Here is a 15,507-nt window from a genome sequence, read left to right on the forward strand (position 1 = left end):
TGGATGTTCTTTATTTTTCTTCTTTATTTTTAATTTTTGTATTTATAATAGAATGACTTAGTCACCCACGTAACAAGTATTTTTTTTAATTAATCTGTCCCTCCCACTCCTCCCCCTTCTATACAAACTGAAAACAAGTAAATAAATCCAAAATCCAAATCCCTCAATCTATACTTGCATAATCTGGTAAAACAAATTCCGCATTAACCAGGTTAGCTAGATCTAGAAACGTATTTCTCTTTCTGCATTTTAATTTCATCATCTCTCTGTCAGGAGGTGAGCGACATGCTTCCTCTTCATTCTTTTGGACTCACTTTTCGGTTTATTGATCAGAGTTTTAAAATCTTTCAAAGTTATATTTCTTCTTTAATATAATCATTATAAAAATTGTTCCCCTAAATTTACTCCCTTCTCTCTGCATCCATTCACAGAGAGGAACCTTCCCAGTCTCCTCTGAAATTGTCCATTTAATCATTTCTCATCACACAATAATATTACATTATATTCTTTTCATGAATTTTAGAAACAGTGTAGGAAACCAGAGTGTTACGTAGGTACAGTATTTTTATCCTTTCTTCATCCTGGATAATTATCAGTCTTATGCTTTAATTTCCAATAGACCCATCACAAGGAGGGAGTGTGGTATAGTGGAAAGAGAACTGGCTTGGGATCAGGAAGGGTACCCTGCCACAAGTCAGCAACAGTGCCCAATGTGGCGGCCCGTACTGACCGTGTGACTTAATCACTCAGTGGCCAGGCAACTTCCTAAGATGAATCACATGTTGTTCATCACTGATAGTGAGAGTTTCCTGATTTGGAGTTCAAGTCTTCATGTCCCCCTACCTCCAACCTCTCCCTTACCCATTCCATAATTAATCTTTAATCCAAATCCTGACTTTTGTACAACACAAATAGATTTCATCGATTTTATTTAATGACTGACTTTATAATTTTTGTTTTTGTTTCTTTCTTGAATACTTGTTTTAGGAAAGGCCATTTTTCCTTGAAAGTGAGTGACCAACAATTCTTCTCTGAACCACAACGGATCAGCATCCAAGCATTTTCCACTCAGGTAATGACAAACTCTAGTGTTGATTTCTTAAGGCAGTTTGTTTGGGGAAACCACAGAATTCCTGGCAAAGAGATTGTAAAGGGCTACATCAAATTCCTGTTGCCTTCATTTTTTTTTTTTTTTTGAGCAAAAGGACGGTGGGGACAGTTTGTCGTCTTGTAGGGTCACAGAGACAAAACTAGCCCTGAAGTCAAAGTCAGAAGACCTGGATTCCCTACTCTGCCCCCTACTTTATGACCTTGGGCTAAGCTCTTCACCTGCCTGAGCTTCAGTTTCCTCATCTAGAAAACAGAGAACACAGTACCCACCCTGCTTCTCCCAGAGGAATAAGTACCAAATGAGATAATGAAAACTTGAGTTCTGGACCCAGGCTTTCTGCTAACTAGCTGTTAGTACTAAATTTCTACTAACTAACCTTCTTCTAAGTATGCCAGACATAGCTTTGCAGAGCTATACTGATATAAACTGTTATTATTGTTATTCTTCTGATCTTGCATCAGTGACTGCGCCATTAGAGGATTCCACATGATGCTAACGAGTAATTGACGTACTGTTTCATGAAGTTCATCTTGTCCGATCCAGAATCTGTTAACTTGTTTTTTGAATATTTTGATAACTCTATGTCAGTAGGATTGGATTCCTTTGTACTTCTGCGTATCCTATTATGCATTAAAAATAACATTATCCTGAAAGGGGTCCGTGGTGTAACATTTAAAAAGGTTTGAGAGACATAATTTCTGGGTAATTTAATCATTTTAATTAATAACGCCAGCATTTTAATAAAATTTTAATAAAAGGATGGTTATTTGGCCATCTCTCTTTTAGACCAAAGGCAATTATGGCGGCAGGCTCACGGCTTATATGCCCATTGGAAATCGAGTATTCCTGAGGGTAGCATTCAATTCTGGTTGGTTAACAATTAATGAGAGCATGAATATTACAATGAGGGGCTGGACCTCAACTTTGATTATGTCATTTACCTTTAAGTTACCCCCAGCCTTGGACAACTTAGTCAAAGAATTTATCCCCACCCCACCTTGAGTAGAATACAAGAGCTATGCCACCTGTGTGAGGTCTGGCTAGAGGAAGTTAGCTGAACCTTCAGAGACTGAGGTCTTGAAATTAGGATAAAAGAAAAAAAATAAAGATAAGATAAAAAGAAAAAGAAATCACACTCTCCCCAAATCATTGGTTGTTAGTAATCATTTCTCTCAATGAGATTCACTAGATTGCCAAAGGGGTCCAGGGCTCAGAATAGTTAAGAATTCTCTGTCTAGTCCAAGACCTTCTTTTTGTAGATGGGGACCCAGAGGACCAGAGATGGCCTCATATTAGGTCACACAGTTACCTACATAGTAGAAGAAATGGAACTGAATACCACTGCAGGACTGGTTTTATTAGCCAGCATCACCTCCAATACCATTGTTTTTTTCTTTTGGAATTGGCTTGAGATACGGTTGGTGGGATGGGTAGATGGGGATGGGATTTCCTTGTATGTATTAGTGTGCTTAGTGTAACTTGGTTATAGTCTACTGGTACTAAAGTATTCATTATACTAGTTTACTGGTGCTTTTGTTAGTTTGGAGGGGATGGCATTGCATCTTTTATCCAGAACTTTAGTGAAGAAAAGGATTTTCCTGGAGTGTCTGTTCCCATTAGGATGACAATACAGACCCCAGCCACACTTCGCTACACTGTGTAATTCTAGCCCTTGTTCTCCTATAAGTCTTTCATAGAAGATCTACCCACCGTGGTAGAATACTTCCTTTCCATCTTTTACGTTCCCTAAAAGGTACAGCAGTCAGGTTGCCTTCTGGTCATCCCTCAGTCTTGTTAAATGACTGTCCTATTCAATATAGACATCTGTATATGTATACGTAGGTATCTAGTATAATGACAATGTCGTATAATGGATAGGAAGCTGGTGTTTCACTTGGGACGATCTAGGTTCTAGTCTTATCTCAGACACATGATGGCCATGTGACTGTTAGCAAGTCCCTTGACCTCTTAATCCTGCCAAACAACTCTATAACTCTTTATAAATTGCAGACTAGGTACTGGTATGGGTGGTTTATTGGAGTTTTTTCACTGGGGCTTGTTGGAATCACTGAAACAAATATGACTCCACTTCTTCTGGGACCAGATCTGTGATTTCATTAACATTGGGTAGGAGTTAGCAAACGATGAGGGCCACCTGTTTTTGTAGGGTCTTGAGTGAAGAATGTTTTTTACGTTTTTAAAAATTATACAATAAAATGCTATTTAAAACTGTAAAAACCATTCTTTGCTCACAGACCAGATTTGCCCTCTGGCCATAATTTGATGAGCCCTGGTACAGGGCAATGTTATTCATAAAAGATAAGAGTATGATATAAGACCAATGCTGGTAGATATCGTAAAACTCAGAGTAATGGCATTCTCTTCTCATAGTTCATCTCTGACAAGTTGCATTTATATGTCTGACATAAATATTTGTGGTAGAAGCTTGATTCATTGAGCCTCAAGCATCTGAAGGATCATCCCGTGAACACAGAATGAGGAAAGACAGGCCCAGGAATGATAACTGTGAGCGCTAAGAGAAGGTCTGTGTGGATCCCAGAATGACTGGTGATGAGAGATAGAATTAGTCTATGTTAGAGATGACTCAGGGATCAAACTCTAATTAATTAATTGCAAGCTAATCTCATTTGAACTCTATTCCATAAACATTTCAAACTATGTAATGCCTTTTGAGCGGAGATAAGGTATTTCTTATGTCTGTAATTAAAACACAACATAGCTTTCATATAAACGTGAACCCAAAGGGCCTCCTTCACTGGTTGCTAGTGGTTTTCCCCGCCTCTTTCTCTGTTTTTAACAAAATAATTTCCACTAAGTGAGCCAAAGGATTAGGATTAGTACTAGCAAAAAACTTTCTGACCTGAGTTGAAACCTAAAGTGCTTTTAAAATATGGAGTTGGTGCTGCCAGGAACTTAAATACCGATTGGTGAGAATGTTTTATGTGTGTGACATTTTCTGAAGATGGAATTTGGGGGATGGGAGGTTGTTGAATTAATGATTTTTATTGCTTCTGGTTTTTGATCTCTTCTCTCTCTGGCAGGCTTCTGAGTTTCTCCAACACATCATCAAGTAAATCAATTTGGTCGCTTCTACTTTTATGTCTTAATGCTGGCTAAGGTCTCTGCTGTTCACGTTACAGTCTCTGGTGGGGTCATTCCCCTGCATACACTCACAGCTTTGGGCTTTGCCAACTGGTCTTTTGGGAGATGGATAATCCCCTAGCTTCATGTCACGTGGCCATGGTAACGCTGCATCAATCAGACAGCGCTAATACCACTTTAATGTGGAGTGTATTTTGTAGAGGACGACATGGTGGTGGGGTGGGGAGGACTCATGTGATTTCTGAGAAAGAGATTTGGATTAAAGAAAGTAGGTTATTAAGAAAGTTATACATTTCTGTTCCAAAGGATAGTGATGTTTTCCTTGGCTCCTGGCCTTGACTTTTTGATTATTTTACTGTTTTAGCTCTTTAAGACTCATCTTGAAAAAACACTTATGATCATGTTTATAATATGTTAAGGACATGAGTTAACCCTGAAGAAAACAGTTTGTATAGTATACTGTATGCTATGTGAATTCACCTGGCCTGGTGCCTGATGGCCTATTGCCTTCTTCCTACCCTCTTCAGATTATTATAATTATTATTATTATCATCATATTTATCCAGAGAACTTGATGACCCATTGCCTTCTTTCTACCCTAGGGCATGATCTTGTCGAGTTTCTTAACTTAGAGGTAGAATCCTATTCAGATGATGATGATGATGATTGTTGTTGTTATATTTATTCAGAGAACTTGAAGGAAAATTCAGAGAGTTAGTAGTGTGGCCCACTTATGGAGGGTACAGGGGAAAGAGGACTGATTTTGGAGTCAGAAGACCTGGGTTCAAATCCTACCACTGATACGTACCACCAGTGTGGTACTATCCTCTAATCATCGTGGGCTTTCGTTTCCTCGGCTCTGAAATGAAGGGATTGGACTGTAATAATGATAACAATAGTTGGCATTTACACAGTGCTTCAAGGTTTACAAAGTACTTTACAGATTTTATCTCGTACCAACCATGAGAGATAGATGCTTCTATTATTCCCTCTCCCTGCCTTTTATTAATAGATAAGGAAACTCAAGCAGATAAAGAGCATTAAGTGGGGTCTTCCTGACTCCGCTGTATCCACTGTACCACCTAGCTCCTAGATTAGATGACCTTTGGGACCCCATCTAGTTCTAATCTATGATCCTAAGGGAAGAAGTGCCTTTCCCCCATTATCCCTTCCACTGCCCCTCTCCCCCCACCAATTCCCCATCATCCACATGTACACATACAACTGTAATGGCACTTAGCATTTCCTTATCACACCCAGGGTTCAGTGAGGTTGACTGCTACTGAAATGTGCTGAGTTTCATTTAAGCTAACCTCTAGGCTGTTTCCCAAGGGGGTGCGACTGAATCTAGCACAAGGAAAATTAAAGGTTCAGAATCATGTAATCATGGATTTTTTTTGGGGTGGCAGTATGGGTAGCAAAGGTAATTATTACTTCACAGATGAAAGACGTTACCCAGTTACCATAGATTTGCCCCATGGGTTAGTAGGGGTCAAGGACATTCTGACAGATGATGAATGATTAGTAGAGTAACATTTTACTTACTCAAAATACAACTATCTGGGATGTATTTGAGAAAAAGAAAGAAGCAAACAAAAATGGCTTCTGAGCAGAAGACATTAAATTAGTGCAGTAGTCCACATTCACATGACTGAGGAAGGGTGCTCTTTCTAGAATATCCTATTCAAGGTGAAGCTAGGCAGGCACCCGGTCCCCTCCTCAGACCCTCTTTACTCTTACTTAACACAAAATTCTGACAAGCTGTTATCTGGTTCCCCAGCTAAAAGCAGATTAGTGGCAGCAGATTGGGGAAAAGAGGCTCCTATAGGCAGACCCACTTAAAGATACAAGAGAGGAGATGGAAAAATCATAAAAATCAGGTTCAAGGACTCAAAAATCACTAAGGTCATTTAACAGGGGATCAAACACAGTTCTTAGTAGGTCCCAGCATTGCCTGTATTACCAAATATAAAATATTTCGAGTTCATCATAGTGATCTGACCTTAAGACAATGAGAAAATATGAAAATTTTAAAAAGTTATTCTGAATAAGAAGACAAGAAATAGATAATGCATTTAAAAAAAAGATTCCCATTCTTAATGGTTAGTTTTTTAGTTTTTGTTCTTTTTTTTTTTTTTTGAATAGCACTGTGATGGATTTATAGGTTTCTTGTTACGATACTCATCACCAGGTTGGCCAAGGAGCGATAAGTGTTTTGGGTCCCCCCAACTCTCTAGGACCATCAGCTAAATCGTAGAAGAGTTGTAATCTAACTCAATGGCCCCATGGCAGTGAAATGGTAGAGGCAGTTGTAGTCAGGTGCAGGCTGGGTGGAATGACCCTTCCAATTATAGTTCCCTTCCAATTAGGCAATTCTGAAACATGGATTCTTGAAGTATTTGAGAAGCTTTAATGGGTCAAATCCTCAGCTGTGTAGAAACCTGAGCTGTCTAGCACAACTTTTACCCTTGGGAGCTGAGGAGTGAGGTTTTCCTTTTCGGAGATAATTAATTGCATTAAAGCACTTATCATAATTTAATAAGCCTCATCCCATTTCTTTCTTTCGCACTTTCTTAGTCTTCCTCAATGTTTCCTAAGTATCCAGTGCTGTGGAGACAACCCTGTAATAGGTGTTGTGGTAGATAGAAATTACATAGAGGACAAAGGCACTGCCCTTGAGGTGTTAATAATCTAAACCCATGAATTCTGAGATGACTTCCACCTTAAGCCTAAAAATAATACTTTTTAAGGGGAAAATACCCTGTGTCAGTTTTTGCTATTCTCCCAAAAAACTCTTAACCAATCAATAAACATTTATTAAGTGCCTCCTAAGCGTCAGGGACTGTACTAAATACTGGGGATGCAAAAAGAGGCAAAAGACAGTCCTTGCCCTCAAAGTAGCTTACAATCTGTCAGGAGAGACAACTTGCAAATAAATATGTATGAAGCAAGCTGGATACAGGATAAATGGGAAACGGTAGAAGAGAGAAAACACTAGAATTAAAGGAGAAGAATTCCTATGGAAGGTGGGATTTTTCTTGGGCCTTAAAGGAAGCCAGGAAAGTCAGTAGTTGGAGCAGAGGAGGGAGAGTATTCTAGGGATGTGAAACAACCAGAGGAAATTCCTAGAGGCTAGCAGTGTCTTGTTCATGAGCAGCCAAGTGGCCGATGGTACTAAATCAAAGCGTACATGTTGGGAAGGCAGGTGTAAGAACACTGGAAAGATAGGAGGGGGCGGCCCTACCAGTTGGCTTCCGCCGCCACTGGGAGAGTCATGCTGGCTTTGGAAGGTTGAACATGGCTTCTGCTGTAGGTGCGCCTGCGCAGGCCGGGGACAGCAAGACAGCATGCACGCTGGAGTTTGCTGTGCAAATGAGCTGCCAGAGCTGCATGGACTCTGTGCAGATGTCCCTGCGGGGTGTGGCAGGTGTCTGGGGAGTGGAGGTGCACCTGGAGAATCAGAGTGTCCTGGCGACCACCACCTTGCCCAGCCAGGAGGCGCAGAGTGTCCTGGAGAGCACAGGGTGCCAGGCAGTGCTCGAGGGCGTGGGCAGCCGCGAGCTTCAGAGCTTGGGAGCGGCTGTGGCCATCTTGGGGCAGCCTGGGGCCGTACAGGGAGTTGTGCGCTTCTTACAAGCGTGCCCCCAGCGCTGCCTCATTGAGGGGACGATTGATGGCCTGGAGCCTGGGCCCCATGGCCTCCATGTTCATCAGTATGGAGACTTGACCCAAAACTGTGCCAGCTGTGGAGACTACTTCAATCCTGAAGGAATGCCTCATGGAGGCCCCAAGGACACCCTCCAGCACCTGGGAGATCTGGGGAACGTCTGTGCCAGTGCAGACGGGAGAGCAGCCTTCAGGATAGAGGACGAGCGGCTCAAGGTGTGGGACGTCATTGGCAGAAGCCTGGTCATTGATGCGGATGAAGATGACCTGGGGCAGGGAAGACACCCGCTCTCCAGGGTCAAACCGGAAACTCTGGAGAGAGGCTAGCCTGTGGCCTCATTGCTTGCTCCGCCGGCCTCCTCCAGAACCCCAAGCAGATCTGCTCCTGTGACAGCCTCACCATCTGGGAAGAGTGGGCCGGCCCCTCGCTGGGGAGGGGCGAAGGAAGTCTACCCAAAACCCTGCTCACCTTTGACCTGCTGGGATGACCCAAGCCTTCTCAGAGAGGCTTCCCTGAGAGGCTCCAGTGATGTCTCACTGTCTAATCAAGTCAAATCAGAATGCCTCCCGCACCAAGTGGGCCAAGATGCTCCAAAGTGGCTGCTTCTCCTCTGCTTCTTTCTCTTCAGATTAAAGGTTTATTTTCCGATCAAGCTTAAACAAAAAAAAGAGATAGGAGGAGGCTGGGTTATGTAGGACTTTGGCTGCCAAGTAGAGCATTTTGTATTTGCTCCTGGAGGTAATAGGGAGCCATTGGAAGTTATTGAGTGTGGCGGTGGGGTGATGAGCCATTACTGAAGCTTTAGTGGGCATTTCTTCTCCACGAATGGTCCTGAGCTGGGGAAGAGGATGCTTGAAAGTATGTACATTCACTGCTGAAATTTCTTTCTTCCATTAGTATGCATGATTTTGTCAGTTTCAACACAGAATTCTTGGAGTAAATGATGTTGAATGACCAAATGGAATTTCCCTACCCCAAGGGTCACTATTCCAAACTTGCCAATTCTTCTGGCATTTGCTAGAACTCTTAATACCACTGACTGGGAAGCCTACTTCACAGGGTTATTCCAAGCAACTGAACCAGTTTCATTCCAATAGAACATGCGCTCATAGAGTTTCCTAGACGTATGTTAATAATGTTATTGTCCATAGTCAAAAGCGGTTCTACTTACCAACACTTCTGGCATGTAGAAGTAGATAAACACAAGCCTTTCATGGGCCTCTGGGCACCTCCTTCTCCCTGAAGGCTGCTCCAATTTCCTCAGTTTTTGTGCTATCTTCCTCCCCCAGTGACGTTGTATACAAACGTGTGAGAAACACTGTGGTGGGGTTGATAGAAAGGAGGCTTCGGAGGCAGGAAGAACTGAAGTCAAGCTCTGCCTCTGACCCACATTGGTTGTGTTGACCCTGCTTAACCTCTCAGTGCCCCCAGACAGCTCTAAGAATATGATTTACATAGGAGGTACCAATTAATATTGAAGATGAGTTTTCCTCATGGGGAGTTTCTCGCGGCGGTGAAATCCTAGTTCCAGTCCTGTCCTCACCCCCCCAAAAAAGACATACGTGTGTGTCACTTAGTATAATGTAAGAGGGGCAGATAAATGGTGCAGTGGATAGAGTACTGGGAGTGGAGTAATGGAGACCTGAGTTCAAATCTGGCCTCGCATTTTGCTGTGTGACTCTGGGCAAGTTACTTAACCCTGTTTGCCTGAGATTCCTCATCTGTAAAATGATCTGGAAGAGGAAATAGCAAATCAGGTGGTATTTTTATCAAGAAACCTCCAAATGAAGTCACAAAGAGTCAGACGTGACTGAAAAGCAACTGAACAGCTGCTGAAATTATATAAGACTCTCAAAGCCAGTATTTTTATCTCTACTATTAATACTGTAGGTTCAGATGGGACTGACCCAGAGAATCCTCTCAGGTCTGTTATTTCTCTGAGGAGTCTTTTTCTGGACCTTGGGGACTTAGAAATCACCTAGGATAGAGTCTGGAGGAAATGTGGAAGTGTGAAGTCCAACTTGTTTGGACACATTCAGGCTAGGGGAAGGGGATTTTTGAGTGGACCCCAGATCCACTGTAGACTTCCAAGGAGGTCCTGGAATTGAGGATGAAAAGTTCCCTCAACGTCTGGAGGCCCCATGATCCTGGAGGACCCCTTCGAGACCATAAATTTGACCTCTCTGGGGGAACCTCTGTGTTTCCAAGGTGTAAGTGAGAGGTTGGTGGCAGTTTAATGAGGGCAGCCCTTTGGATATGGTTCAGTCTCGTCTTCCACTTGAGATTTTTCTGGGGAATGTGGTTTGGCAGCTTGTGATATATTTGGTGTTAACTTCATGACTTGACCCCACCATGTTCTTCTCTTGACATTTAGACCCTTTTAAATCAACTGAGTAAATAATTTCTCTTCTCTCTGCAGGCTCCTTATCTGCTGAGGAATGAAGCTCTTCGCATCAGCACAGGGCAAAGTGCCGCCATCACTACCCAGCTGCTGGACATCCGAGATGATGACAATCCTCAGGATGTGATAGTGGAGGTGGTAAATGCCCCTCGTTATGGCCGCCTCCTCCAGCCACTGCGTGATCCAGGTGCCCCTGTCTATCAGTTCCAGCTGGATGATCTGGCCAGAGGCCTTCTCTACTATACACATGATGGCTCAGCTAGTACTTCTGATGCTATCCTCCTGCAGGCCAGTGATGGGTACTCCTTCCAGAACATACTGTTCAAAGTACAGATTGTGCCAAAGGTAAGCGTCAGTCTCTTTGGCCTTTAAGCTAGAATGCTGGTGTTGATAATGTGTTCTCTTATGTTCTGGTCAATGTGTACAGAACAGATATTTTATTATGTCCCCATTTTGTGTCCAGAGAAGAAATGTGATACATGGTCCCTGTCCTTAATGGTATTACCACTTATTTGGAGAGAAAGAATATAGCCACAAAGCAGAGAACACCATAAGAGCATAATAAAATTCTGACTTGTGTAGTACAGATTACAAGTGCTGTGGAAATTCAGGAAAGAGGAAGACCTCTATACCACCTAGTCACTGAGATCATTCCAAGGAGGAGGTAGGACAGTGGTTAGGATTTGGATAGATGGAGGAGGGAACAGAGGGCATTTCAGTTTGGGGAAGCAGTATCAGTAAAGGGGAACTGGAGTTTGGTATCATTGGAGACCATCTCCCCATTAAAGAGAAAAGGGAGAAATCTCATCTTCGTGAATGTCCCATCACACATCAATTTGAATTCCATGGAGATAATGAAAAAGCAGGCCAATGGGCAACTCTGTGGAAGGTTTCTGCTTCTTGGGGGCCACATCTTCCCCTGTTGGGTTGGGTGGATGGCAGAACTTCCATACGTAGCCCTTGACGACTTGTAAGAAAGAACAGAAGTCATTTTTGCCAGATTTTTAGGAAGGTTGAGTTGCATGTGGTATTAAGAGCAAATAGGAAGGAACCACAAAAATTGCAGTGGCTTCAGAGAAGGAAGGAATGATGTGAATGACCTAAGGTGGCCTCTCTGGGATTCCCCACAGTCACAGAATCCCAGCTTGTAAGAGACTTTCGTGATCGTGTAGTCCAAACCAGAGCTATCCCAAGGGAATCTCTGTTATAACGTGATCGACAGATAGTTGTCCAACTTCTACTTGAATACGTCCAAACTTGGGGGAGCTTACCACCTCTGGAGGCAGCACGCTCTGCTTTGGGACAGCTCCAGTTGTTACATATTTATTTTCCTGGCTCGAGACCCAGCATTGCTACTTGGCCATTTCCACCCACTGTTTCTGATTCTACCCTCTGGGGCTAAACAGAACAAATTGAATCCTTCCCCCACACAAGGGCCTTTCACACATTTGAACATAACTACGATGTCCCCCTCTTAAGTCTTCTCCTATTTCTCCAGTTTCTTTGACTATTCCTTTCATGACTTGGACTCAAGGCCATTGGCCATCTTGATTGCCTTCCTCTGGACACTCTTAAACTTATCCTTGTTTTTCCTAGATTGTGGCACTCAGAACTGAACATAACACTTCACGTGAGGACTATCAATTTCCCATTCCCAGAAGCCACACCTCTTTCAATGCAGCCCATATTGCATTGATTTTTTTTGGCCGCCATTTTCAAAGGGTAGTGCTGATTGAAGGGACAAGGGTGAACCAGATAACCTTTCATGACTCCTTTCCGCTTTCATCTCATCATCATCATCAGTGCATATTGCTGAATGCATATGAGGCACCTAAGAAATGTTTGTTGATAGGAAAGAGCTCATGGGAACTGGTTTTGAATCCCAAGTTAAGAGTGTGACCTTGGACATGTCATTTAAAGTCCTTGGGCCTCAGTTTTTCTTTTATAAAGTATGTATGAGGGTGTTAGACTAGATGAATTCTGTGATCCCTTTTTTCTGTATATCTATGACCCTGTAGGACTTAACCTAAAATTGTTTAATTGTGAGTCTGAAAGAAAGCCTGTTACTTTTTCGTTTTCTTCTCAATGCATCAGTCTTTTTTCTTTTTTTAAAGTTTCATTGATGATGAAACAAACAAAAGAAAACCAAAAGCCACCATTACCTCTCCAGTTAGAAAGAACAGCTAAGTAGAACAAGCCAGCACAAAGAGCGTATCTGACAGTGTATGACATTTCCTGCTATGCCCATCCCTACCCATGAAACCTTCCTTGTACTAAATCCCAGAAAATTAGCCAATGCAATGGCTCTCCCAGTGCTAGTTGTTGTCATCAGACACTTCCTAGCTGTGTGACTGTGGGCAGGTCACTTCACCTATTTGCCTCAGTTTCCTCATCAGTAAAATGAGCTGGAGAAGGAAATGGCAAACCACTTCAGAATCTTTACCAAGAAAACCCCATTCACACTCATGAAGCGTCAGACGAGACTGAAAATGACTAAACAACGATAAGTTTGTTGTCGTATCCAGCATCCATCAGCTCACCTCCTTCTCTCTTCCAAGACCAGTAGACATTTAGCAAATATGTCTTGAGTGATTGCTTGATTGAGTAGATGAAGAGCTGGCCTTGGAGTCAGGAAGACTTGGGTTGAGGTCCTAAAGCCCACGTGGCCTGATGCGTGTTGCTAACTGCTCAGAGCTCTAGACAATACTAAAATTATATATAGCAGAAAAATTGCTGTTCTTCATTAGTACAGGGGGTAGGTTCAAAAAAGCTATTTAAGTGCTAATAATTAGAGAAGTATGAATGAAAACGACCCAGACACTGAGGGGTATGGAGAGGATGATGCCCCCTCTGGGTGTTGGGGGAGGTGTTAATGTTTGTTCTTGTTACACCTTTGAAGTAAATGTCCCCCTGTAAAAAGGAATCCAGCTATTGAGTGGTTAAATGGTACTGGAGGGCACTTCTCCAGATAATCCCTATCCTGATGAAATTCCAGGGCTAGTGCCCCCCATAATTTGTTCAACTATTCTTCATTGGGGGGGCACATGGTTTTTTTCCAGCTTTTTCTTTTTGTCTGGTTCCACGTTTTTTCTTTGAAAAGTTTGGTATGTGTGATTACACTGTAGCTGGCAATAAACTCCTTGGATTATAGGTTCAGTTGGTCAGAGGGTATAAACAGGTGAGTAGTTTTGTTTGCACCATTCCAGTTTATTTTCCAGCATGTCTGAACCAGTTCACAGCAGTGTCTGTCTGTGTTTCCCTTCCCACAGCCTCATTAGTCATGAATTTTCCCATCTTCTGGAATTTTGTCTGGCTTGATGGCAGTGTGGAAGTCACTGCTCTGGCGTCTGCTACTGAAGGCCAAGTGCTCTATGTCTACATTTCCCCCCACCCCAGGGATGCCTTCCCAGTACCCTTAGAGGGTTGGGAAGGACTTTTGGCTCTGACATTGGCCAAGGCCCCACTGACTGTATTCCTCTAATTTTAGAGGCCCAACACTCCAGTCTCATTTAAACACTATTTAACCACCATGGTCAGATTAGCTTCTACAGAGGGATATTTACTTCAAAGCCATAGTAAGAGCAAACCTACAAACATGGAGGGCCCTAATCTTTCCCTCACAATCACCTGGGGGAGGGCATAATTTTTCCCTCCCCATACTGCTCAGTCTCTGGGTGTTATTAATTTACATTTCTCTGATTATTTAAGCTTCTGAAACTTTACCCCCCGCCCCAAATGGTCATTGGTAGTTTATCCTCAAAACACTTCCTAACATCCTTCCTTTCCTTCCTCTCTCCTTTCCCACTGTTCCCCTTCTGTATTCCAAATTATTTTTTCTAAAATCCATTTCTTGACTTTTTTTTATCAATTACCTAGTTGTCAAGTTAATTTCAGTTCAATAAGTATTTATTTAAAAAATTATTTATTTAGTATTTCCCCCACTTACATGTAAAAACAATTTTTAACATTTGTTTTTTTCAAATTTTGAGTTCCAAATTCTCTTTTTCTCTCCCTACCTCCCCTCATTGAGAAGGCAAGTAATTTGATATAGGTTATACATGTGCAGTCATGCAAAACATATTCCATCCACAAGGCTTTACTAAAAACCAATATGTGCCAGGCATCTTGTGAAGACCTGGGAATAGGAACTTAAGAATGAAATAGTCCTTGCCCTCAGTGAGCTTCTATTCCATGCAGAGGAAACACCCCAAGTAAATACAGCATATAGACAAGAAGGGGAAGAATTGACAGGCATCTTGTTGGAGAGATATGATTGAAACCATAACTAAGGATGCCTTTGCTTTATGCACTTTGCGATTTACTGATCCGGGCTTTATTAGACTTTCTGTTTATATGAAAGAAGTAAGCTAAGAGGGGATATGCTTTTCTTGATTGTTTTAGCTCTACAATGAAGCCGTTTTTCATTTTTCATTTCATTACATGTGGCAATATAAATATTGTGGGTTTAGAAAATTGCTTCTGCTCTAGTTTTGAAAAAACAAAACAAAACAAAACGTTTTTTGTGGTTGTTGAAAATATTGAGGCCAAATTGCTTCATTTTCTCCTAGTTCCTTTATCTTCTGTCCTGGTCACAAAAATAGAAGAAGGCATGCTCTTGCTTTTATCTGCCCATCTGAAATGGGATATAAAATGTAAAGTTCATAGCTTATGGGTATATCATGAATTAAGAACCATTCAGTTAGCCAGGCAGGAAAAGGAGAAGGGAACTCATTTTGGGATCCAGTCAAAAATCCTTAGAAAAGCCAAGTCAGGCATAAGCTAAGAGTTGGGAAGCCAGGTTCCATATTGAAGAGAATCTTTCTGGATTCCATTTGATGAAACTGGATGGCATCTGAAGGATTACCTCTTGCTTGGTGATAGTTAATGATTTCTTGACCTAGATGCAGCAGAGAAATCTCTTTCCCAGTCCCACAAGATAGAAAAAAATTCATTCTGTTGGCACTTTTTACTCCCCACTAAGTGTTTATGGACTCATCCCTGGTGAGCAGGAAGAAATGTTGAGTTGCTGAAGACGTTTTAGAAATCACCAATCATTATCCCCCCAAAAGATCATTTATATCTTGCAAGAGAGGATAATGAAGCTAGAAAGCCGAATTTAGGGTGGTTTATTAGTCAGTTTCTTAATCTCTTGTCTCTCATTATTTTAAAAAAATCTTTTGCCAGCACTGAGAGTGTCCCTGGTAG

General features: G+C 42.0%; 1 protein-coding gene and 1 pseudogene across 1 annotated transcript in view; both read left to right on the plus strand.

The window, feature by feature from the left end:
* Positions 1-15,507, plus strand: part of FRAS1 (Fraser extracellular matrix complex subunit 1) — a 475,354-nt gene that overhangs the window by 294,561 nt on the left and 165,286 nt on the right. Inside the window, exons 28-29 of the mRNA XM_027854503.1 lie at positions 988-1,072; positions 10,321-10,647. Of these exons, the coding sequence (XP_027710304.1) occupies positions 988-1,072; positions 10,321-10,647 (412 nt within the window). The remainder of the gene's footprint in view (positions 1-987; positions 1,073-10,320; positions 10,648-15,507) is intronic.
* On the plus strand, positions 7,532-8,375 carry LOC114037599 (annotated as a pseudogene).

Source organism: Vombatus ursinus, unplaced genomic scaffold (assembly GCF_900497805.2).
Source record: "Vombatus ursinus unplaced genomic scaffold, bare-nosed wombat genome assembly UNPS02010461.1, whole genome shotgun sequence".
Classification (NCBI taxonomy): Eukaryota; Metazoa; Chordata; class Mammalia; order Diprotodontia; family Vombatidae; genus Vombatus; species Vombatus ursinus.